Below are 26,934 nucleotides of genomic sequence, written 5' to 3'. Positions count from 1 at the left end.
GAAGTTAGTTTCAGTTAGTTTGTTGGCTACGCTTTCAGTTGCTCAGATTGTCGCATAGAATGATAAGCTGGCGAATAATAATAAATTGGAACAGATATGTAAGGAAGCGGTCCCTGCCTAATATGAATTCCTGTCCCGGTTTCTTTTTTTTTTTTTTCTGACGGGACTGAGAAAAACGACAAAAACCTTTAGTCAAAGTAGCCGGTCTCTGGGCTTAGATTTGAACCAGAACCTCATGAAGCTGGAGAGATTCCCACCCTACAACGCCGTTCAGTGTAACACTAGTAACGCCCTTTATGTTCGTTAGTTAATGCCCTTCTTGTAAGTCCAATAGTACTAACCAGGGGCCAAGTAATGCGGTCGCCAGTATTTGCCTAACCATTCGTTTCGCACGCGGCCGGCCAGTGGCTAGTCGGTCGGTCACATGTGGCACAGAGGAAGTGACGGAGCACGGTCACATAAGTGACAGGACAACATAGTAAGCCGTAGCAATTAATGTCTCTGTTTTAAATTCGGTTTATTTTCCATTGTTATCCGATGCATGTCCATAAACAGTGCCATAGGAAGAACTTAATCATGTAGGCGTATCGAAGAAGACCCACAGCGAAGCTACAGAAAATATTGGTCAGCCTCTTTGTGATGACCAAAATATTGAATTTTGAATCCCCCCCCCCGATCTCCACGTCATCCAAACCGGTTCTGGGGCCAGATTTATTTATTCCTCGATAGAAGATTCAGAAAGGGAGCCGGGATAGCGCAGTCGGTATAGCTTCTGGCTATGGGCTGGATAACTGAGGTGTCGGAGTTCGAGGTCAAGAAAATGTGGATCTTTACATCCACTCCCCCACACTCCTTCATGATGTAATGCTTAACTAGTTAAGCACAGGGACAAGTGTACCTTTACGTTTAGAACATGTTGTACATGTTTGAAGGACTGTCAAGTTTTGTCTGAACAGACAAGTGACTCATCTGCCTTCCTAAAATGTCACGTGTCTTTTTAAAGTACTTTTTTTTTTCCTTGGCACTACAGCCCCAGTGGGCCTAGACATACCTCCATGAACTTCTCCCTTCACTTCGGTTTTTCTTGATCTTACACATACGGTAGGACTCCTTGTGCGAGTGATCAGCTCGTCGCAAGGCCTCTACCTGTACACAAACACAGAAAAACGCACACACACACACACACACACACACAAACTAAATATCCATGCCCTGAGTGGGATTCGAACCCACGATCCCGGTTTCCAAGCGAGCGAAGACAGTACATGCCTTAGACCGCTCGGCTACCGTGACCGGCTTTTAAAGTACTTACTCAACTGTAAGCAGCGTTTTTCATTATTTCGATCCGGATTATCCGACATCCGGGCTAACTGTAACCAGACTAGCGAGGGTTTACTATAGTTTAGTTTTCATTTTCTTGTTTGTGTGTGTGTGTGTGTGTTTGGCCTGTGTAATGGAGACGCAGTGTGTTTTCTGCGCCTACTTAGAAAGACAACAAACCCGAAGGTCGAAGGTGAAACCCCCACTTCCAAACACAAATGGTCTTGGAACGAACATAAATTCGGTCGTGGATTCCGACGGGGCCCGAACCAAGAACGGCTGACGCATCATACTGTTTACCAGCCTGTATTGAACGCGTCGTTGTCCATGCGTGCAGAAAACGGCATCAGAATTCAGTTCTCACAAATTCGTGTTACTCGCTAAGCCGTGATGCTCTCCACTGTTTGATTCAGACTGCATTTCCCCCGTATGACGTAACTGACACTTCATCACGAACCCTTAATTAGATTAGCGGCAATTCATGGACATTTAGAGTATCAGTAAAGGGCTGATCAATATGCTTATGACAGGAGTGTTAACGACACTGTGGTTACTGACTGCATGTTAATGAGAAGAGGAAACAGCTGTTTGAAGTATCCTTCACTTGTTTGCTAGTGAATCAGCAAAGGTTAGCGTGTTTATGTACATCCCGTCTAACCTAATTTTTATTTTTTTTCCAGTGAAAACAAACTGGAAGTCTGACACACTAACGGCCTTTGAATCCGTTTTTCTGGTTTATTTAAGGACTCTGTCAGTATCCAGTCTGTACGGCGTCGGATGATAGATGATTAATGGATGTGAAGCGGCTGGAAGAATGAGAACTGATAGAGGGAATGGAAGTAACTATGGCTCTGCAGCCCTTTGTTGGGCCTTGGACAGGGGATCAGCCCGTCGTAAGGCCGCTGCCTGCACACAGGACAACACAGACTCAAAATAAACGCATACAGATATCCATGCCTCAAGTGGGATTCGAACCTACGATCCCAATGTCTGAGCGGGCGAAGAAAGTTTATGCCCAAGACCGCGCGGCCACTGTGATCGGCGGGGAAACGGAAGTACCCGAAGAAAACCTGCTCCCATTGCCACTTCGTTCTCCACAAATTATGAATGTTCACCGAATGCTTACGTTGAATGAACAGTTTATTCGAAAAAATAGGGACAGACAGACGGTTCCGAGCAGAGCTCACACAACGCGTGTGAGGTCTAGAGACCTGAGGCTGTCGCTGCGGTGAGATTGAGATGCCATGTGCTTAGCAGATTTTGGAGGAACCTGCTGCCTGTGTCTTCAAAGTATAGGGATCGAGACACCAGATTTCTCAGGAACGTTTGCGTCTATCTGCCAAACTATACGGCGTCACATTGTAGGAGGCTGTAATCTTCACGAAGCCTACTCCTATTGCATATATTTCTAGTCCTACAAATCTCCTTGTTGTTGTTGTTATTGTTGTTGTTGTTGTTGTTGTTATGGACACACGGTAGCGTAGTTGGTTGAGGCACTATCGTTACAAGCCGGAACGTCGCAAGTTCGAGTCCCGATGAGGTGAATTTTTTCAGTTGACTTAATCCTAGCCGCACTGTGGCCCTGGGATCGACTCAGCCTTTAACAGAAATGCGTACCAGGAATCATTCTGGAGGTAAAGGGCGGCCGGCCGGCGCGTAAGGCTGACGACCTCACCGCCATCTGTGAGCCGATTCTCTAGAGAAAATGTGGGAGCCTCGACGTCTCACAATCGTATGGGCCTCCACGGCCTGTCACAGGGATAGTTTTACCTTTTATTTATTTATTTATTATTATTATTGTTGTTGTTGTTGTTGTTGATAGGCTAGTGCCTAACTGCCTGAGCTAGGTTACAGACTGTATTATATATTATTAAAATTAGATGTGCACTTAAGTATGGTGCCCTTTATTATTAAGCATTATTTACGCCTTGAAACGGCATTGTATTCTTCCTTAAAATGTATATATACACACACATATATATGTTTGTTTATGTTTATAGATGTGTGTTGCTGGCATCGGTGAGTAAGAACATAATGCTCACTTAATATGGGTGTTGTGTAAACTAAACTGCATCACATTCCGGAAAATAGCAAGACTTCCATTTTGTTGAAGGTTTGCGGAGCAGTTCACAGAACGTTTCCCAGCCAGCCATTTTAGTTTAATTCTTGGAAAAGTGCGGTCAGTTAACTTCGTGTCACTTAGAAGGTCGTTGTGTTTTCCAGGAACGTAACCCCAAAGTTACTGATCTTTGTCAGTAAAGATAATAACCTAGGCCTCATTGGTGATTCGAATGTAAGGCAGACACACGGATCGCGTGTCTTGTACCTACACAGAAACGATAAATACCAGAATACTCTCCTTTAAAAAATAAAATAAAATAAAAGAACTGGATTCCATGTGCATACCGTCCCACTTGCATGAGCTGTGGTTCTGAATGAATTTCGCGTGCTTTGCGGCAATCCGGTCTGCAGAGTTCCTTTGTTGGGTTGTGTTGTAAAAATGGGCATTACTCAAGCGTATATTTGAACCAGAAAGTGAAACAGGCCGTCTATTCAATGTAAGCATGTTTACGTATTTCCCTGACCCCATTTTCGTATCCTGTATTGTTTGTACGTGCTGTTCTGCAATCACCCATTGTCTGCTTTAAAACTCTCTGAAATCTGAAGAGAGAGAGAACGTCGAGGGCATCGAGGGGACATAACGACCAGGTAGGTTATTTTTGTGCATGGATATTAACTAGGGCCTTAGAGAAACTCGGTACCTTCCCGTTCAAGGAAAGAACTTCNTTTTTGTGCATGGATATTAACTAGGGCCTTAGAGAAACTCGGTACCGGAAAGAACTTAATTTACGTTACGTTCTAAGTTGTGAGACAGTAGGTGACAAGTCGGTGAAGAGGGCAAGTAATTGGACATAGTGAGAGATTCATTATTTATGGGGGAGAATAACACATAGTGACTTGAGACCAAGGGCCGATTGTAGTGTATAATTTGAAAAGGTAATTTTGTGGTCTCTACAGCGAAGAGGTTAAATTATGATGAATGTAAGTCGTGAGTGCTGCATGAGGGCACGCAAAACAATTCGAACTATCTCAGTATATGTATAATTCTAAGGTAATTATACGGTTTCTGCACTACGGCCTGTTTCGGCCACAAATCGCCATATAAAAAGCGAAAATACGCGTATGTGTGTGACGTGGAATAGCACTATGATACGAGAACCTGGTACTACCGTGCTCACCAGAGAAACGATCATTACACAGGACCCAGGGCTACACGTATAAATAAAATAAATATAAAAATAACAAAATTGTAATAACAAGAGTAATAATTGACCAGTATTGATCTATTTAACTAGTTCAAGTTAACCTATCTATTTTAATTTAAACCAAAGTAGCTGTATGAAAACAGTTTTAAGGTTGAAGAATGCCATCTTCTGGGATGTGGCGCCGTATAGATCTGGTGTGAACCGACGTTTCGGAGGAACGTATTGCCTCCATCTTCACGGTAGAAAAATCCGCGAGCGAGTAACCAGCTTCAGCAGGTGGTTTCAGACTGCGATACTTTCCTCCGAAACGTCGGTTCACACAAGATATACACGGAGCCACATACCAGAAGACGGCATTCGTAATAGTAACCGCCGTGAAAACCTCAAATCTTACAATTTTAAGGTTCATACAAAATTGGAATACGCTTGTATTGCAAATAAGAGATACCCCTTCGGAAAATTAGGACAAAATATTATATAATTTGCAATATATGTTTAAACCAGCATTGTAAACAACATTACCAACCTCCAATTGTAAACCTTGCCCAGTGGAAGGGGGATAGCAGAGAAAGTTGAGAGGGGACTGTACGATTATAAGTACTGCCTGATAATGGCTAGAAATTAGTGGCCGAGACATATAGATACAGAAGAATCTTAATGTAAGTACGAGAGAATTGGCCTAGATCTCAGCATTGGTATAGATTATGTACAGTGAGGTAAAGAAACAACTCTAGAAGAGCAGAGTTTTTTAGTGTTCCAGACGGTACATATAGTTACCACTGCACTTGATAGGGTTATGATACTAAACAGTTTTATTTTCCCCCCAGCATAATGTAAAATGTTTGTTTTGATTTCAGGTTCATGTGGTAGTGACTATGAAGAGGGACTTGACGCCGTATAGTCTGGTAGAAATTTCCGACGTTTCATAGGATATAGTTCATCATCAGGGAGTGAAGGAGTAGACTTCTTTAGATGACTTACTCCTCCTCCTTTTTTGCTTCCTTGGAGCACTCTTTTGACCCTGTTATGTTCCTCTGAAACGTCCAGAAACTTGTAAGAGACTACACAGAATCACATCACCCTTGCTGTATTGTTGCAGGCATGAGGCACGGGACATTTTCCGAAATGCAGTTCACGCATCTGAGCATGATGCCGTAATCTTCGCTGGCCATGGCTGCACCGGCGCTGTGCACAAGCTCATACATGCACTCAACCTGGTTGAGCCTCCCATTGTGTTTGTTGGACCCTGTGAGCACCACTCTAACCTGCTCCCATGGAGGGAGAAAGATGCCAAGGTGGGTCTGCTTCAGTCACAGGTTCATTGAACAGTGCTGTCAGTCTGGACAGTATTATGTTGGACATTGTCCATTGTCTAGGGTATATTTAATATATACAGTGTCTCAGGAACTGTATCTATCTCCATCATCAGGCGCAACAGGGGGAGGCGGGGAGTATCCTACTTAGTTGAGTCCATCAGAAGGAACTAGGTGAAGCTATCCTTGTAACAGGCTGTGGAGGTCCGTAGGGTTGTGAGACATCGAGTTTCTAGACTGTCGGCTCACAGATGGTGGTGAGGTTGTCAGCCTTATGCACCGGCCGCTCTTTATCCCTTGGAATTCGTATCTGTTAGAGGCTGAGTCGACCCCACGGCCATAATGTGGCTGAAAGGATTAGGTCAATTGAAAAATCCAGTGACCTCATGGGGAATTGAACCCATGACCTTCCGGCTCGTAGCATTGCTGCCGTGTGCCCCAGAAAGGTCTAGGGAGCACTGTTTCTCTTATGTCAGACATGTCTAGTGTTTTGCTGTAAAGTTGCTAAAATTACTGTGGGCCATTGGTAAATTCATCATATTAAATAAGCAGAACACGTATGAGGTTTTCGTGTAGTCAGAGATGTGAAATGTCGCAGGAACCTACCACCTCCATCTTCCCTAGAAAGTGGAGCACTGTGTTTCTCTGAAATATTTGTACCAATCTACCAGACTGTATGTTGTCAGAACCCAGAAGATCACAACCTGAATTTGCATCATCATGAAAACCTCAGATCCCATGTTCATATGTACAGGACAGCCTGACCATGACACTTTATTAATACGTTAAGACTAAATTTTGTCGGTTCCTTTTGGTTTACCTCTTGAAGATGGCCACAGAAGGCCAAACTATACAGGGTGTTTCACGACTTTAGGGCATAACTGCAGGAGGTGATTTCCTGGGTCTTTGTGATCAAAAAAGTTCATATAAACATGTGTCCGATGTTGGACGGTTACGGAGTTATGACCGTTTGTTCATTCCCGTACACGCCCTCGTGTGAACCGCGTCTGTCAGCTTGCGGGTCGCTATGTTTAGCCAGCTACTGACAGAGCGTTCTCGTTATCTTGACACTTGAGAGGCACCTAAGGCATGGTCGGTTGGTATGTACCCGCACGGTTCACAACCACGCGGCAGCCTGTGTTGCGGCCGGCGGTGGCATTTTCGAAAATCAGCTTTAAGCACCAATAAATTCAAATTAAAGGTAATTTCACGAAGTTAACTTTACATTCATACTTTAAATGTATCATGTATTATGCTGGTTTATTATTTTGTTCCGTTTATTGTCAGTAATCGTTACCTTCTATTCTGAGTTTAAAATGGTCATAACTCCGTAACCATCCAAAATCGGACACATGTTTATATGAACTTTTTTGATCACAAAGACCTAGGAAATCACCTCCTGCAGTTATGCACTAAAGTCGTGAAACACACTGTATAAGGCAGTAAAAATTTTTATTTGTTTAAAAATTATTACACTTGATGGAATTTTAATCTTCATATTCTTTGTCTTCCTGAATATTGTGACCAGATGATTAGGATTTCCCACCTGTTACTATTAATATATTCTGTTGGAGATGCTCCCAGCAACAAACTGTGAAGGGTATGGTCCTGTCAGTTGTAATACTGTGTAGTTTCGAGAGAGCCCCATGTTTTGGAGGATAGTACACCTCCATCTTCAAGGTCGAAGGGTAAGGCAAACAAGACTCAAGCAAAGTAGGTGACCAGCTCTTCCGTTTTGCCTACTTTTCATCCCTGAAGATGGAGGCGATATGATGTCAAACTTAGAGCTGTCTCCAAATTACATGTTGTTAAAAACCCAAAAGACCATACTCTTCATGATGGTTGTTACTGTTTGTTTTTGTAGATTGTTCGTATTGCCGAAAGGAAAGATGGCTTTCTTGATTTGGATGATTTGGAGTCCCAGCTGCAGCTGCATCAGGGAACTGGAAGGCAGTTGATTGGCTGTTTCTCTGCTGCATCGAACATAACGGGTATCCTAGCAGATGATGTGGCAACTACATTGTTGTTGCATCAGTATGGCGCCCTTGCCTTCTGGGACTATGCAGCTGCAGGTGACCATTGGCTAAACCACATTCTTTATGTTTGTCTGTAAAATCTGTTTGCACCATTATCATCAATGCGACATAAATTGTGATTGTTGGAACATGTGGGTTTCTGTCAGTCAGATAAAAACAATTCAAGCACAGTTGTTTCAGAATATACAGGTTGTCCTTGAAGCCCCCTCAGTGTTTTTTTTCTAGCCGCAAATGGATTTGTCCAGAGTTATAGAAATTCGTCAAGTCAGATTCTAAGTGACAAGTGACCACATTGTGGTGCGCTCATTATTAGTTTAATCCTGCAAAATATATTAGAGTTACCATAAAAGACAAAAGGTAAATTTGTGTCACCATGCCATGAAGATTTCAGATATTAGGTAAGGACTCCATGGATATCCTGTGTGTTTGTGTGTGTATGTAAGTAAATACAGTACTGGTAACTGAAAACACTGAATGGAACAGGTTTATTATAATTTAGATTCTAGTCTTCTGGGTCAAGACACTGTTAATCTGGTGGTGGTTACCAATATTTCGGAGGAATCTGCTGCTTCCACATTCAGTGAACAGATGACTTCTACCATGAAGGTGGTCACATTATGTTCCCAGGGAAACACTGGTAACCATGTATAAGATAGTATGTTGTCATAACCCAAAAGACCACAATCTAAATTTTCACCTCCATGAATACCTGAAATCTCATATATTTTATTTGTTTATGTTGTTTCAGCTCCATATGTTAAATTGGATATGAATCCATTTCTACCTGGAGTGGATGAGAGAGCAGTATACAAAGATGCCATGTTTTTTTCTGTACATAAATTCGTTGGCGGCGTACAGACACCAGGTTTGTATTTTACTTGAGCCAGGATAGCTCAGTTGGCATAGCGACTGGCTACAGGCTGGATGACCAAGGGTTCAGAGTTCAAATCGTGGTAGGATCAAGATTTTCTCTTCTCCACGTCATCCAGACTGGCTCTGGAGTCCACCCAACCTCATATCCAGTGGGTACCGGGGGTAAAGCTGCTGGGGCGTGGAGCTGACCCCTCACCTGCAGTTAGTGCCGATGTCAAGAAAATGTGGATCTATGCATCCAGTCCCCCATAAACCGTCATGGTGTAGTGCATACTGAGTTAAGCACAAGATAAACTTTACCTTACTTATCATAACCACTTGTGTTTTGATTGCTCCTGTTGTCTGCTGTATTTTACTAATGATTTCTGCAATGATGCTTTCATTAGCTCAGACTGTATATCATTTAATGGTAGAACACGTAGTGAATAATGGATTCAAAAGAATGCAGAAGAAAGGGGATATGGTATAATGTGAGTTATTTTCCTGTAATATACCATGAGGAAAGCCAAGACATCTTTGGTCATGAAAACTGGTCTCCATGACTTGAACCTGGGACCTTTTGAACATGAAACATGAGTGCCACCCACCCCAATTGCAATGCTCTAGAAATAATGAAAAATTACTAAGTGTAAAATTTGTCACATGTTTCAAGGCCATTCATTGTCAAGGTGATGAAATGCAAATATGAATGTGTAAACTGCTTTGCTAACTACGCCTTGGGCAAGCGGCCAAACAGGTGGAGCATTCGTAACAGCTGGTATGTCTGTCGTAGTTGTGTTCATACGTTTACGTGTCATGGGAGACATCATTAAACTGACGCTTACTTTGGACGTTTTCCATCTTCTCATTTTGGTTAAATAAACCTGTGCCTTTATTGAAGAGAAGATGATGACATGGACAGTGTCCAATGTGTGCTCAGCATAATGACACCCTTTGTCACAAAGCTTTAGACTTGTCTGACACACGTAATATTTCATGAGACATTTTTAATTTTAAATGCCCATTGAATCTGGAGTATATGAAATATTCTGTTATGTTATTACACAGTGTAAACTAACACCAGGGAGCAAGCAGAGTCCTTGGGAAGTTATGAATCACTGGGTTAATGAAAAAATTATGTTTTCTGTGGAAGCTGCAGGTTCATTACTATGTTCACAAGAACCTGCTTCTAGATACTATCCTCAGCCAGATGAATCCAGTTGACACCTTTCCACTCTGTTTCTTTAAGGTTTATTTTCACATTGTCTGTCTTCCCATCTGTGCCAAGGTCTTCTTGCAAGAGGTCTTCTCCCTTAAGGTTTTCTGATCGCTCACATTATTATTATGCCAGGTTTCAATGTCTAGTGCTTTTAACTTCATCAAAAGCAAAATGAAATATAATATTATTCTATATACAGTGGAACCCACATTACATGTCCCTTACATTAATGTTTGATTTAAGTGGTCAAAAGTCATAATCTGTGTGAAAAGTGCCCTGCATTTAAGAGTTTCTTCATTTTAGTGTTCAAATTCATTGCTCCCGAGACAGACCATAAATCAGGATTTCACTGTATATTCCAAACGGCTGCTGTTTCATTACCAAGGCATTATTGAGCTTACAGCATATATTTGATAGCCAGTTTGGTTCTAGATTGTGCCTGAAAAAATTAAAGTACAGTGTGTCCATAAATTCTCTGTTTTGTTATTGTTCATATCAAGATTTGGTTTGTGACTTGGTTGTACCTCATGAAAATTTCCTTTCAGACTCTTGTGTAAATATATCCTCTGTTTCAAAGCAATACTGCTGTTATGCATTCTTGTGCATTCATTATAAGTTGTATCCTTCAAAAAGAAGTAATGTTAATGTAAGTATACCTAAGGATTGTATGGGCATCATGTATACTGTGTTAATATTGCAACTATTCGTGTGCTTGAGTAGAGCCAACTCCTGAAATGTTGTATGTATGATTTATCGCCATCATATCTTTGCCCTCTATCTTGGAAATGAGAATTTTACATATGATACTTCTACTGCAAGCCTTCTGGGTCATAAAATGCTTCGTGATCATAAGTTACGAAGACTTTGGATTGAAAGTTATCAGGGTCAATTTTAATTACCATCTTAATATTTGCACAAAGCAAGTGTTGAGCACTGCAAGACCATTATCAGGATAACTGACCCCAGGATTTTATCTGTGGTAGTACGAGATGTGAAGTAAATACCTCATATTCAGCTCTGATGAGTAGTGGTTACCACTCCTGTTTCATTTGCAGGAGATCCTTGGTTTGATTCAGAGTTGTTCTCCTTGCTGGTTTTTTCATATATTTATTCATCCCCTCCAGGCAATTGTGATGTATCCCACTCTTCAACCCTCCTTCCAGTGCTGACATATGCTTCATGCAAGATTCGAACACCTCCACCACTGTTTGTCTTGTCACTCACTCACTTTTGCCAGCAGAAATGTTTATTGCCTTTTCAGCTCACATTTATGAAGGGGCATGGAAGTTCAAATGCTAAGCAAACACGTAACACAAATTAACAACAGTAGTACAGTAAACCCTTGCTAATCAGTTTACAGTCAATCCAGATGCCATCGGATAATCCAGGTTGAAATATGAAAAATGAAAAACCTGTTCACAGTTGAGTACATGTTTTTGAAGACACATGGGATGTAGGAAGGACTTGTCTGAGTGGACAAAACTTGACAGTTTCTTCAAACCTACATTATTACATTCAAAAACAAGTACAACTTCTGAGTCTTCTGTTGATGAATATAGACAGTGTCACGTAACTTCGAACAAGGCCACGCATTCCCAGTCAAATCCCGCGCATAGCTTGTGGTGGGAGGAGTTTCTTAACACATGTTCTTCCACTTTCACCCACCCCCTTGTCTGAAATTTTTCTTCTGCACATTCAAGGTTACTCTTGACCTTGTTCAAAGTTACATGACACTTCCTATAATGTATTGCCTTTTTATAGTTTTTAAATAAAGGCTCTACAGTGATATTTTTTTAATTTATTTTCATCAGCACTCCTTACATCAATGAATTTTGCATTTATTTATATTCTGAGTTTTTCTAGGAAAGGGGGGGTTACTTTTTGCTTCAGTAATCCAGATTATTGCTTAATCCAGATGACCTCTCCCCCGATTTAACTCAGATTAGCAAGGGTTTATTGTGTAGATTCCTGGGATGTGCCATGTACTCTGGAAGATGGATGAACCTACTGCCTCCATCTTCAGGACAGAAGAGTTAAATATCATGTATAACAAGTATATATAGCATCAGATTGAAAACAAAAATAGCACTGGATGCAAATTTAGTTGGAATTCATCCTGAAAGGGTCAAAGACTGTCCCTTTTGAGAGCCAGGACATTGATATTCCCTTATTATCCCTTTTTTCTTTCATCTTCTTCTTTATCAATTAATCCCCTTTCTTTCATTCTCCTCCTGTTTCTACACTAACTTGTCATGCTTCTTTTCCGCAGCTTCTCATATTCTTCCTTCCTTTCAACGTGTGCTGGTCCACTCATACATCATGACATCCAGTGCTACATAACATGTACAGTTGATAAAACGTCATAAATAAAGTAAGATTGGATGTTAAACGTAAGTGATAACATGTATCTACCATTTCACTGTTTGTTTTTACTTTTGTTTCCAGGTATACTTATTGCCAAGAAGGCTCTGTTTAAGAACACAGTGCCAAACGGCTGTGGAGGGGGCACAGTGTTCTTTGTGACACGGGACAGTCACCGCTATTTGCAGGACACAGAGCTTCGAGAGGAGGGTGGCACCGCGGCTGTGGTGGAGTCCGTCAGAGCTGGACTTGTAATGCAGCTCAAAGAGACCATAGGGGTTCAGGCTATCATGGCACGTGAGGAGAAGATATCCAGGTCAGAGGCCCTCATTTTGTGGATAAAACAGAGGAAACTTTGGGTCTATACATCCACTCCCCCATACACCTTCATGGCATAGTGCTTAATTAGTTAAGCAAAGGGACAAGTTACTTATTTTACCTGTCAGAGGCAGTTAGTACATGAGCCCAGGGCCACATAGTATAATGACTGGCTGTGAGATGGATGACCAGGGAATCAAGGTTTGAGTGAGGCAGAGCTCAGATTTTTCTGTTCTTCACTGTTTCCAGACCAGCTCTGGAGCCCACCCACCCTTGAACCCAAATGGTTTGAGCAACTGTTTCCTCTCTCAGTAAAGTGGATGTGGCATGAAGCTGCCCACCCTTTCCATTTTTCCTCATGGTGTTGTGTGTAGTGAAGCATAGGAAGTGGCTTACTTTCCGCTTAACATGTAGCATATGTGTACTTCTCAGGATGGTCCTGGCCCACATTCGCACCATTCCAGAACTCATTCTTCTCGGAAGTAGCTCTCAGTCGGTGAAGAGACTTCCTATCTTTTCGTTTATGGTTCGCCATCCACGTGGAACCTTCCTGCATCATAACTTTGTGTGTACTGTCCTGAATGATGTGTTTGGAATACAGGCACGTGGAGGCTGTGCATGCGCAGGTCCCTACGCTCAAGATTTATTGGGAATAGATGAACATTTGGCTCAAGAATATGAAACGGTTCTGCTTGAGGATTCGTAAGTACATTGTTGTTGTTTGTCATATGAATATGTGGGCAGTACCACCCACTGAAAAATAAAGCCATGAAAGAACAATGAAGAGATGGTCAGGCAAGATTTAGAAGCTAGAACAGACCAGTAGGTTTGTGGTCATGTTGATCTCTTCCACATGAATGCCTCAATGATTTGTTCACTTGAATTACTTTTTTGCTGCTTGAAGTATATCAGGCCTTTTGCCCATGCAGTGTTGACTGACACTAAAGAAATTTAAGAGGTCTACCTTCTGGAATATAATGCCGTGTAACCCATTGGAAATCAACTGCCGTGTCACCTCTGTCCTTGGGGTCAAAGAATAAGCCAAGCCAGAGACCAGCATTGAAGAGACTACTTGCTTGCTGCCTACTTCATGTTGGTTTCTTCCTTGATTTATTCTTCAGTCAGGAAGATGGAAGAGACATATTCCTTTGAAACATTGGTTGACTACATAGTGTTATATCCTAGAAGGTCCTTCATAATGACCGCTGTGAGAACCTCATATTCTACTAAAAGAGTTCTTGTATGGATGTGAGTACTTTTTGTAGCTTGTAGCAGGACCACTGAGTTCACAAATTTTATTGGCTGTGCATTGTGTTCAGACGTCTAGATCGGACACACCTTCGGCGAAGAGAGGAGCATTCAAGTTTTGAGATGCTGCGACCTGGCTTTGCTCGTATCAGCCTACCGTTCTTCATGTCTGATTCTGAAGTAGCTTTTGTGCTTGAAGCTCTGAAGATGGTGGCCACCGAAGCCTGGAAGTTACTTCCGCAGTATATCTTGTATCCCGAAACTGGTGAATGGCGTCACCACACAAACATAGTATGTAGGAACTGAGGATATTTCACAGACTTTATTTATTTATTTACTCTTATATTTGTGATCTATCCCATCACTCCTTTCTTTTCTGCAATGAGAATAAAACAATGAAAACATGCATTTTCTGGCTTTGCCATGTTTCCCAGAATGTAACACCTTCAGAAATGCTAACTGGATTTTCATCATATTGGGTTTGAAGTCCTCAGAACAGTGGAAGTGAATTTTAAGAATTCAATTTTCTGAGATTATAACAATGTGTAGTCTGGTGAATGGCATCCATTGTTTTGGGTGAACCTACAGCCTCTATCTTCAGGGTCAAAGAGTTTTTTCTAAGTTTCTTGGGGGGGGGGGGAAGACTGTGTGTTCACTTGGTATGTGAGCCACTAATTGGCCTATTGTACCAGCCCTGGATGATACATGATGATGATGATGATGATGATGAATAATGTGGAGCAGTAGGTGGAAATCGGCAGGGGAAACTGAAGTACTCAGAGAAAACCTGCTCCAGTGCCACTTTGTCCACCACAAATTCCACATGACTTGACCTGGGCTTGGAACCAGTTTGCCATGGTGGGAAGCCGGCAACTAACCACCTGAGCTGTGAGCATGGCCAGGGTCAAAGAGTAAGTTAAGTAAGAAACGACGATGAATTGGGCAACAAGCAAAGATCTTCATTGTATCCCAAAAGACAGAATTATTTGGATTTTAATTAAATGTTGTGTTAAAGAGATTGCTAAGATTTGTCGACTCTTTCCAGTTTTGTTTGCAGTCAGATAGCAGTAATAAAGAGACACTTTAAATGAAGACCTAGTAGCATACTTGCTTGCATCTCAAGTGTAACTTGCCAAATAGTTATGGGAGTGAAAAATGTTTTGAACAGAAGCTGTGTAGAAAGTATGAACGACTCATTTTATGTCCAGCCCACTTCTTCCTTCAGGGATACAGTTTTTGAGATAAATGGAAGTGGGCATGCCAAAATTGACTGTGTATATTTCCTGACCAATCTAATTCAGTTTACTTGTATTTAGATTTTACGTATGATTATGTGGTGTTGTACATACATTACGCTGCAAATGTAAGAAGAAATGTACAGTGTGAACTGGGATGTTCATATTGTTTTCAGAGTACCAGTGAATGATTTTTCTGACAAGTAGCAGTTATGTCATGCATTACAATTACAGGATCTTTCATTGTGCAATTTTAATATGCGCACTGGAATGAAGTTATTTTCTGTATAAGTAGGATGCGTCTAAGGAACAGAAATCCTCAGGAAATGTAAAATACAAAACTAGAGATCTACACAAATATGTGCTAGACAATACTGCTGTGATTTAAAATTTGTATGCGATTTTCACAGGTGTTTCGAGACAGGAAGTGGCTCGGTTCAATCCGCTACGTTGATGGCAAGATGACGGTAAATGAGCGAAGAGTATCAGGACATGGTACATTTCCTCCTCAGGATTATGCAGAGTGTCTGCATACAGCTAGGAGCATATTCAATAAAGCAAGAAAGGTATGTATAAACAAAATAATTTGTATTTTCACAGTGGTGGAAATGTGAACAGTTATCTTCTGGTGTATGAGACTTTGTAGTGTGGTAAATGGCTGCCCCCACTTGGAAGGGTGGAACAGTAAATGATGCTGGGAAGTGGGGTTACAGATATGGGGAACAGATGAAAAGAAATGGGAGGCCACAAGTGTGCTGATGGAAGTTGATGGTTCAGAGATGAGGCCACTGGTTCTTCTCCAACACATAGGCAACTTTCTACCACGCTACATGAAATTGCATCACAAAATACAGTGCTCTTCATAACCACCACTGTGAGATTCTAAAACCTCAACTAAGACATTCCATTTGGATTCATAACATGTTTTCTTAAGGTGTCAGAACCATGTTTTTTGAACACATTTCTTTTCTGTCATTTCCAGATGGCTCAGCGTTACCCTTTGGCAGATCAGTGTGTTATGTTTGATGAAAACACAAATCGCCTACGTTGGTTCATGCTTCCAAGCGAAGCACAAGATCTTCTGTTGGGCAACTCGCAGAATGTTAAACATGATGTTCCATTTGATCCTGTCGAATATTCCGGTTCACGCAGAAGTGTTGCAGAGGCTCTTCCTGCGCCGTTGAATGCAACTAATGGTGCACTTCCTGTTTCAGTTTCACTCTCACGACCCACTTACTTCGTGTCCCCTCGCCATAACAGTTTGCCATGTACGGATCATGGTAAAGCAGAAGTGGTGACTCCACCTACAATCTCTGTTATGTGTCCTCCATTGCTGAATGTTAGCAGTGGAAGTGAAGGATCTCTTGACAAACATAAACAAAAATCTTACGCTGATGGTCAAAGCCCTTTACATTTTGCCGTTGGTGAAGTAATGAATCCGGCTGCTGTCATGACAAAATTGCCAACAGGAGTGGCTAAGAACATTATAAATGAGCAGTTATATCCACCTCGAACACGCTGCCATAGTCTTGGTTCGTTCTCAGGCATTTCTCCAATCCTGAGTCCACAGAAAATGGGTAGTCTTGGTATTGGAGACATGAAGGAATGGCAGTGTAGCTGCAGCAGTCAGACTGATCTCAGCTCCCTGGAAGTCGAGTCAACGTCAAGCTTGAACTTTCTACAGCTCAGCACATTATCTGCCGCTGACTGCAATGTGGCAGGTCGCTCTTCACCCACTGCATCATCTGTCTCGACCCAGAGTCCTGAAGACCTTCAAGCATATGTAAAAGAAGTTACAAAGGAACTAGCAACTGAAATCAAATCAGAGATACGTGAAGTGATATCCAAAGTAGAAGATGTTTTGTCGGAAAGTACAGATTCAGCAGGGGAAACTTGCGGTAGCTTTCATCAACACCTTGCCAGTTCCTCAATGGACAAACTTCATTCAGGTTCAGGTGAAATTGCTAAAAGTGACTCAGTATCTGCAAATGATGTAGCCGAATATTTGATGGAATTCTCCAGGGAAATGGCTTCTGAGATGAAGTCAGAAATTAGGGAAATGGTGAATGCAGTTGATGTCCTCATCTCGCCTGATGCTCAGAGTCATGAAGAAAAGTCATCTTCTGCAGATTCTCCGGTTGATACTCCAGGGACACACCCTGGCATTGCAGGATGTGTCAATACAAAATTAGGGGATTTGAGTGGGGAGAGAACCCACTCAAGCGAATGCTCTAGTGACGAGACTGTTGTGCATATACTCAGTGCAGACCCAAAGAAAAGTCAGACTGCTGATAATGGGACTGGTTCGAATGAAACTGATGAGGAGGAAGATGATGTTGCAGCAGACAACAGACGGCATCATCAGATGCGTTCTACAATAAATAGCATTAGTTCTCAGGACAGTGGAATCAATTTAACTTTCCAAGAGTCAGATTCATCATCACATGGCACAACTGAAAAAAGGAGCAGTGAATTGACAAGCACTCACATTCGCAAAACAAACAGTTTGTCTGATTCAAGCATCAGTGTTGGAGGTGATGCTAAGCTCGCTACTACCAGTCAGCAGCTTGTGTCTGTACCTGCAGAAATGTCATCTGAGGCACAAGCCCAGCAGCCTGTAGGTAACATAGTTACACCTGCTGACCATGTTGCCAGATGGCATTGCCCACCAAAATCAATCTGGAAACCAGCTATTGAGGTATGGTTTTACATGAAGTTTCAAGGCATAACAGGTAATATTTTTCAAGTACTGGATGGAGCTATTCTAGATGGGGTTCTGTAAGGCCAGAAGTAGTGTATATATGCTACTGTCATTTCACACCTCACTTGATAAAGTTCTTACTGGGTTAAGATGACATGAAATTAGCCATGTTATCCAGGCACACTAATTAAGCACAGTAGATCATTGAAGATCACATTGCAAGGGCTGGAAGGGCCTACCATTTATGCATTCATTCATTCATTCATTCATTCATTCATGCAAGTACACTAATTACTGTGTAAATTAACATACAGATATAAATTAAGTGTGTGTAAAGAATTTAAATGCCGGTCACGGTAGCCGAGCGGTCTAAGGCATGCACTGTCTTCACTCGCTCGGAAGCCGGGATCATGGGTTCGAATCCCACTCAGGGCATGGATGTTTGTGTGCGTTTTTCTGTGTTTGTCTACAGGTAGAGGCCTTGCGACGAGCTGATCACTCGCCCAAGGAGTCCTACCGTATGTGTAAGATCTAGAAAAACCGAAGTGAACGGAATTCATGGAGGTAGGCCTAGGCCCACTGGGGCTGTAGTGCCAAGGAAAAAAAAAAAGAATTTATTTTAAAATCTGAGTCCTGCTCATAGAAAGCAAATTCTCAGAGCTTCTTAAATTGCAAGATATAACATATGTTTTTAGTACTCAGAGATATTAATTTGTATGTGTTGGTATTTTGGACAGGCACTCCAAGAATTTGACATGATTCGTGATGGTGATCGAGTGATGGTGTGTCTGTCGGGAGGCAAAGACTCACTGAGCCTCCTCCACACACTTCATCAGTACCAGTTTTATGCTAAATCCAAGGGGATTCATTACACCCTTGGGGCAGCTACAGTAGACCCCGGCAGCTCAGCATATGATCCACGGCCATTAGTACCATACCTCCAGGCACTGGGTGTCCATTATCTTTATGAGGAGCAAGGTGGGTACAGTGTGAGAACCTGAGTTACCAGAAAACAATTTGTACAATGCAGCAGTAATGCTTACTCCCTGAACCATGAATGCACAGCATTGGAACTTCACCATTACGGCAGAAGCCAGTACAGAGTGTCAGTTCATAGCTTTTGATTCATGCCCTGGGTGTCCTCATTTACTGCAGTTGATGTACTGAAGGAGGTAACTGCATATACTGGTTGGGTATTTGCTGCTCTGAAAGTGTATCGACATCAAGGTCCACTGTGAAATTGCTGTTTAAGAATGTTTGGATTTATCACATTTTGGGCTTCTACAGTCTCCACTGAAGTAATTATTAAATATAGAGCATTGAATGATACGATGGCTAGTCAATGATGAATTTAAAAGGATAGAAAGGAAATGGTCATGACCATATTTAAATTAATATGCTGGATCTTGCCAGGAGGAGCTGAAAAATGTAACAAGTACCTTTGTGTAGCTGAGCATTGAAAAATTACACTTTAACAAGCCAGTATTTTACACTGTTCTCCTGTCTTCTGTTGGTTTGCTGAGGGCCCCAGCCCTGGCCTCACCCTCTCTATTATGTTCATACCACTTTGTTCTGAGCTTAGTTTACTCTTCTACCATGAAGGTGGAAGCAGAAAGTTCCTCCAAAATTTTGGTAATGCCCTGCCCGACTCTTCAGCATCACATCCCTGTTGACCGGAATGATAACAGATGTCTAGAACTGTCACAATTTGTGATGTCCCTCATGTTACAGCTATCTTGCAGCAAGCAGCAGCACTGGAGAAGGGATGCAAGTCTGTATGCAGCTTCTGCAGCCGCATGAAGCGAGGAAGGTTGTATGCAGCTGCCCGCAGTCATGGCTACAATGTGCTGGCCTTGGGACAACATCTTGATGATCTCGTCGAGAGTTTTCTCATGTCTGTTTTTCATAATGGCAGACTTAGATCCATGAAGGCACATTATTACATTAGGTACTGAACAGTAATATGTTCTCAAACAATAAGCTCTGTATGTTCTGTTTCATTACCCTGTGAAGCAAGGAAGATGTTTTTACGTTGAAGATTCCAATTGTGTTCTGGGTTATGTCATATGTAGTCTGGTAGGTGGGTACCAGTGTTTTGCAGGAATACATGGTATTTCTGACATGCCAATGGAGGCAGTGTTTCCTCCAAAATGTCAGTACTGATTTAAGAAGCTAAATGGCGTCATAGCCGAGAAGACTGGAAAGAAACAGTGTCCTGTTACTCACATGCTGTTTTGGCTGCGCGCTCATGCATGTGTGTATTGAGACCTGATGTTCATATGTGTGTGCGCGTGTGGTCATTAAAGTGATTAGCTATAGATTGGAGAACTCAGGTTTGATTTCTGGCGTGGGCAAAAATTTTCCTTGCTGCTGCATCCAGACTGCCTCTAGGTCCCACCAAGCCTCGTGAAAGGGGCTTTTTCCTGACAGGGAAAGTGGAGAAGGCTTGAAGCTATCCACTCACCTCTATATAGTGTTGAGTGTTGTTTACAGTGCATAGTCTTGAAAACATTGCATTGCATCGCACTCCATGGATCCAAAGTTAGTCAAAATGACTGTAGGATGTGGAATATGTCATATAAATACAAAACATATGCACAATCCCAGTGGAGTTCTCACACAAGAGAAACCAAGAATACACAGTGACTACACACAAGGCTATTTAAAGATACGAAAGTTATTTTCTAGACAACAGGTATTCATCAACAGAGTAGAATTAATGTGTATTTAAGTATCATTTCAGTGCTATTTTAAATCATGCCTTTTCATTCATAAGACCTTTCAGATCAGATGGCAGGTTATTAAAAATGTTGATCCCAGCATAATATGCTCTTTTCTGAAAGCATGAGGAGTTAGCAGTTGGTTTATGAAGAGAGTGTTTGTGTCTTATGTTAACACGTGTGTACATCTGCATTTATCTGAAAAAGTTCTTCATTATTTGTAGAAGTTTATTGATGAATATATATATATATTCATCAATTCATCATATATTCACAAGGAAAAGTTAAGCTCTGTAGTCTCTTAAATAGATCTCTACAGGAATTATGGGATTTGACCCCCATCAGGATTCTAATAATTTTCTTTTGCAATATAAATACCTTTTTACTGTCAGATGAATTACCCCAGAAAATTATTCCATACTTCATTAAAGAGTGAAAGTAAGCAAAATAAATTAATATGTAACATGAATCTAACTGCATAACATGCTCTACTTAGCTTTGGAATCAACTGACCGATGTGGTTTTTCCAGTTTAAATGATTATTAATTTGCAAGCCAAGGAATTTACCTCTTGTCCTTTGTATATATATATATGAGACTAATCAACTAACTCCATGGTCCTGTGTCCTTCTTGAGAAGCCATCAGTCTACTCGGTAATTTCCCAACATTTGATGGAACCTGAAGATTGAGTGCCATGTTCTCAAGACCCCTCCATTGGTCCCTAACCTCAGCTATGTCACCTTCCCAGTTGTCTCTTTTCTTTCTGGCTTCCCCACCAGAATATGTATATGTATAGTAGATATATGATGGGCAATATCATGTGACTGAATATACTGATACAGTGTTTCCCTGCAGGGAACGTGACCTACGTGTGATTCGCCCATTTGTGTATGTGCGAGAGAAGACGCTGCGTCAATTCGCTGAGAGCAGAAACCTCCCAATTATCCCAGAGAACTGTCCTGCATGCTTTGATGCACCAAAAGTAAGCAGAGAACATGCAAAGATTTACATATCATTTATGTAATAATGCTGTCATTAGCTCTGGCCATGTAGCATCCAAAGGTAGGAAAATTAGTGGATTGGAAAGGATATGGAAGGAAGTAGTTATAACATAACTGAGGTACTATCCCAGCATTTCCCTCAAGGGACTGAAGGAATCAGAGTAGTTAGTATCCCACCCGAGATTCAAGGTCAGCACCTGTCAAGATTGAAACTATGCATGTCCCAAATACAAGTGAGAAGTGATAACCACTTGAATGAGTCTGATTACTTGGTGACATGCAAAGAAGTGATCCTGAATTTATATGTATATGCCGTATTACTTTGAATCAAAGACATTTTTTCCCGTGTTGAAAAATTGAGGTGCATCTTAAATTTGAGGAATGTGCACCCAATCTTTCCCCCTAAAACACACATTCAAAAACTGGATGAGTCTTATATTCTAAGTAACAGGATATTGTCTTGCGTGCTTTGATTTCAAGCACTGCAGTTACTTTTATGAGCCTCAGACTCTGCTTTCACATGAAACATTATACATGCTTCAGTCATATACCTGACTGAGCCTTTTCAAAACCTATCTTTTGAGGTTTTGGTATAATCCTTGAGGCAGTTCATTTTTATGAGAGAGCCTCCAGCATCTCCCGTGTCTTATCTCTCTTTCTCTTTGTGGCTCTGTTTCAATTTTCTTCCACAGGGTCAGTTGCTTATTTAACTTAAAGATGTGTAAAGATAATGAAACGTGTGGTGGCAGCAGCGTACACTTAAAGTCATGCTTTAAGTGTGAAATGTGTTTTTGTGTGCTTACATCTCCTCTACAATGCAAATCCTTTGAAGCCCAAACGTCATTTCAATAATATTTAAAAATTCACTTTCTGCCCTATAGAAAATAATGTCTCTATTGCAAATACCAGCCAATCAACGCTGTTTTGAGAAATAACCATTGTTTACTGTGGGAATTATACAGAACACATTCGTACACTGTGTGGACAATTCAACAGAATTTCTCATTAGAGGAAACAGTAAGAAAGTACATTCATTGTAACATCCAACCTAAACTTGCATTTTAATGTAATTAAAAAGAAACATTCCAAAGTGGTAAATAACACTGCCACCATAATATATAAAATTCTTGAGTTCAGAACACAGATCATCCTTTTGTACTGGTGATATTGTTTTCAGGAACGCCATCGTGTGAAACAACTGTTGGCACAGCAGGAGATACTGTTCCCTCGCCTCTTCTGGAGCTTGCGATCTGCCCTTCACCCACTCATTAGTTTCCGGCACACTGGCGAAGAGAGCAGAATCTACACGCGCCACAGGAAACAATCTCAGTCCCATGGAATGCATCCCACTTCTGATGCTCTAAGTTCCGATACAGAGGAAGAGCCAGTGTCTTAGATGGGTGAGTGAGGAAAGTGGAGTTGAATTTTCTGCATTTATTTCAATGTAGAATGACTTGCTCTAGAAGGGTTTTGGATGAGATTTGAGGTCTCTGCAGAAGTAAAAATTAAGGTTGTGGTTTTCTGGTGTGTGACACTGTTTAGTTTTGTAGGTGGTAATCCTTGTTCTCAAGAAACTTGTCACAACCTTGAAGATGATGGTGCCATGTTCCTCTGAAACATGTGTTGACTTTCAGCAGACAACATGGCGTTATATCCCAGACAATAGGAACATTTCATAGTTGATTTTGACTGTGGTGTATCAGAGTAGCATGGGTGTATGTGTGGGGGATGTCATAATTGTTAACTTCTGCTGTGTAAGGACCATAGCACTCAGAATAGTAATGAATTAACTCTTTGACTGGCGTGAAGGGTATTTAAATCCCACCCCTGTACTGGCAGGCCCTTTAAACATTATGTCGCTAAGATGCATGTGCTTACTTTTTTCTAAACAACTTCAACAAAAATTGGTTTTTAAAAATGAAATTTTCAGGAACTATTAAAAATACAATATTTTATGCAATAAATGTCTTTCCATACCTTTTTAATAGTTTTTCTTCGTGTGATAAACATTGAAACATGAAAGTTTGCAGAGAGCCACACCACAGCTTGCACACATGACACTTGTTTCTTTTGTAATCTTGTGCTTAGCACACACTCGACACTTTCTCATGGCACCATTCTTCTTATTGTTACTGGGAGGAACATGGACCATTTTGTGAACTTTCAGGCCACCCTCTAGACGATTTTCTGGGTCTTTCACTGGTGGCCTTTTCAAGGTCGCGGGCGGAGGCGTGACTGCACTCGAGTCTGATGCAATAGATTCGTCATCCACTTCATTCCTTGACTGTTNTTTTTTACATCATTCTTTAGTTCTTTGGGAGCTCCTCTGTCCATTCTGAAGGTTCCACACACATAGGTATTTCTCTGTAATAACGTCTCACACAATTCTACACTATTGTAATAGTTATCCTGGTAGAGATGATACCCTTTATCTAGAAGCTGTGGCCCCAACAGATCGACAGCTAATTCTTTTATAGGTCTTGATTTTCCGCAATAAATTTCAAAATTCCAAATATATCCACTTGTCAATTCACAAACAAAATAAGCCTTTATACCGTACTTATCAGGTTTATCAGGCATATATACTCGGAAGATAAGACGTCCTTTCCAAGCGATCATTCCTTCATCTATTGCAATTTCCTTTTCAGGGATATATGTGTTCCTAAATTTTCCCACTAATGAGTCTATAATTGGCCTAACTTTATACAGGCGATCTTCACAGTCAGCTGGTCGTGCATCGTTGTCAGCAAAATGAAGAAATTTTGAAATCTGTTGGAACCGCCGCAAAGACATCTTTTGTCCATACCATGGAGTGTGAAATAGGGGCCTAGTGGACCAATAGTCTTCAATTTCAGGGCGTTTGTCGATTCCTGTCATGAACACAATTCCTAAGTATGTCCAGATTTCATCTGATGTGACATATTTGTAATTGAGTTCTCGAGAGTGAGGAGCTAACTCATGTGTGTTGAAGTGCTGGTGAGCATAGCGATTGGTTTCAGTTGTAATGTGAGTTACTAAGTCATCATCCAGAAAAAATTTTATCCATGAAAAGGGGTGCATTTTATGTGTTATATCAATTCTGATCCTGGAACTACTAGTAAATGGAACTATTATTGGTACAGTGTCTCTGTACGTCCATGAGATAGGCGTGTCAGGCACCGCATTCGTGGTAGCTAAATGTTCATGATTACTGTCTTGTGGATCATTGTCTGTCACTGTATTATTGTCACTATCAACTTCATCCAATTCAGGAATCATTATTTCATCGCCACTATCATCATCAGCACAAATCTCCTTCACAACACTTTCCAGCTGGTCTGTAGGAACACGCCGACACTTGCTGCGAGAAGCCATGGTGAAACTGAATGAATGTGAAATATTTTTTGAACTTTTCCTTCTCGGAGGGTTCTGACAGTAATATAGACCCCCACAAAGTTTACAAGGGTTCTTTACAACCATGCACAAAAACTATCATATATATGTCTTTGGTTGATGAGAGCCAAGAGAGCAAATAAGGGAAGAGATTTTCAAAGCGCTAGAACACACCAACGCCAGGGAACGGCTGGCATCACCCTGGCGTTAAAACACGCCCGCGCCAGTCAAAGAGTTAACATGTAGTAAAGCAGAAGTGAAATTTGTAGTTCGTGGTGTGGCTACTTCCTGTTTATGGGTATGATAATAACAACCTTAAACATTTCATTCATTCATTTGTATATACATACATATGTTAAGTACATACATACATATATATGTACATACACACTTTTTCATGTATTAAAAATCCAGATTTCATTGTCCCTGGTTCTTTATCCCCTCAGATGTTCATGTGGCCACAATGTTCTCTCTGCAGATCAAGGTTTCACTAATACAGTTGGTTCATTCTTTGGTCAACCCAGTTACTTCCACTTTTTTTTTCTCTCTTCAGGTAAATACGTACACCCCACAACACACTTAAGCTGTTGTTATTCTTCTGATTTCAACTGGAACATAACTGCAACTTCTGCTTACATTTTTGGAACAGACATGAAGATTCACTTGTTCAGAGAACATGTTATACAAATTGAGTGATCTGTGTTGATATGAAGAAAGAAGTAAAATGGAAATGAGTATATTCAGGAATGGACCAATGGGCATTATTGATAGATGTTGGTACATTTGGGATTGGCCCAGCAGACATGTTAATAGACATGGGTATATATTTGGACACCCTAGGTGGACATGAGTATATTCTGGGTTGATCCTCAATGAATTAAAAATTTACTGGGAAATAAGAAACCAACAGAAAGATGCCTCTACTTCTGTGAACCTTAATTCCTGTCAGAAATAAGGCTGATGTCTTGTCATATTTAAATATTTGCAGAATTTTCAATACAAGAAGATTCTTCTCTAGCCAGAAGATACATAATTACATACATAATTAATATGTATACAGGACTCTACATATTGTAAAACTTACTGATTAGTAATTGTAAGTAATTTATGAATTGAAAGATGATGAAATCACTGATTTGGAGTTGTTAGGACAGTGAATTGAAATGGTGTATCAAAGATGCAGATAAGATGAGCAAAGTACAAGAGAGAACAGATCTAGACTTTCTGCCTGAACTGTGGAACCAAGTAAGTTAATATTCAGAAGGTCCCATGGGTGGTTATTGTGGTTGAAATCCTTCGTGATTTTGGCCATTAATACCAGCTGGGTATCCTAAATACCATAACCGTGGTCTATAACCTAACCATCTGCCATTTTGTAACATTCACCATTGTCTTCAGCTGCACATTATTAACTGTTACTGTCAGGAAATATGGATTTTAGAGTCTCATGTAGCCCCCACTGCAGGGGCTAGTGACCAAATTTTTAATCCTCTTCTGTCCTCTTTTGGAAGCTTTCTGCAACCAGCATAATGAATTTACTGCCATATTGTGATGTGTGCCAAGTGTCATGTCTTTGCTTGTATTCATTGACACCTTTTTTTTAGTAGTTCATTCGTGTATGGAAACAGATTGTATCTGTATCACAAGTAGTGGTTTCTTCTGTTTTAGATAAAACTTTTAATTTAATCTGTTTATTGCTTTTATTCCTAGTACAAAAGGCACAGAGGTACATCCAGTTACCCAAAAGGAAACCTGGAACTGCTGACCCATCATGAAGTTCCAAGCATGCCATTCAATGTGGAAATATTCTATATGACGTTTCACATAAATTGAGCACCACAATGTATTAACTCTCATTATCTGGTAATAGGGATTTTAAGGCCCCCTGTACTATGCAGATTGGCAGCCATGTTTAAATTTTGGGTTCGTTTTCATTCATCAGTAATCTGTCAGACGACAGGTCCACAGTCTC

At 41.0% G+C, this 26,934-nt stretch overlaps 1 protein-coding gene across 2 annotated transcripts in view; it reads left to right on the top strand.

Moving 5' to 3' along the window:
- The window catches only part of LOC111874158, a 73,546-nt gene extending 46,898 nt beyond the window's left edge, over positions 1 to 26,648 (top strand). The window contains exons 1-14 of one of the 2 annotated variants that reach the window (XM_023869408.2): positions 5,224 to 5,245; positions 5,686 to 5,881; positions 7,764 to 7,971; positions 8,684 to 8,800; positions 12,452 to 12,683; positions 13,118 to 13,387; positions 14,005 to 14,224; positions 15,579 to 15,734; positions 16,151 to 17,866; positions 18,607 to 18,847; positions 19,601 to 19,817; positions 21,445 to 21,571; positions 22,768 to 22,990; positions 25,516 to 26,648. In XM_023869408.2, coding sequence (XP_023725176.1) covers positions 5,244 to 5,245; positions 5,686 to 5,881; positions 7,764 to 7,971; positions 8,684 to 8,800; positions 12,452 to 12,683; positions 13,118 to 13,387; positions 14,005 to 14,224; positions 15,579 to 15,734; positions 16,151 to 17,866; positions 18,607 to 18,847; positions 19,601 to 19,817; positions 21,445 to 21,571; positions 22,768 to 22,986 — 3,921 coding nt within the window. In that variant the 5' untranslated portion in view covers positions 5,224 to 5,243 and the 3' untranslated portion in view covers positions 22,987 to 22,990; positions 25,516 to 26,648. Of the gene's footprint in view, positions 1 to 5,223; positions 5,246 to 5,685; positions 5,882 to 7,763; positions 7,972 to 8,683; positions 8,801 to 12,451; positions 12,684 to 13,117; positions 13,388 to 14,004; positions 14,225 to 15,578; positions 15,735 to 16,150; positions 17,867 to 18,606; positions 18,848 to 19,600; positions 19,818 to 21,444; positions 21,572 to 22,767; positions 22,991 to 25,515 lie in introns of those variants that run through there. The other variant, XM_023869407.1, reaches the window with a different exon arrangement.
- Positions 26,649 to 26,934: the final 286 nt, after the last annotated feature.

The sequence above is a fragment of the Cryptotermes secundus genome, unplaced genomic scaffold (assembly GCF_002891405.2).
Source record: "Cryptotermes secundus unplaced genomic scaffold, Csec_1.0 scaffold26, whole genome shotgun sequence".
Lineage (NCBI taxonomy): Eukaryota > Metazoa > Arthropoda > Insecta > Blattodea > Kalotermitidae > Cryptotermes > Cryptotermes secundus.
This window is presented reverse-complemented; position numbering and strand designations above follow the sequence as displayed.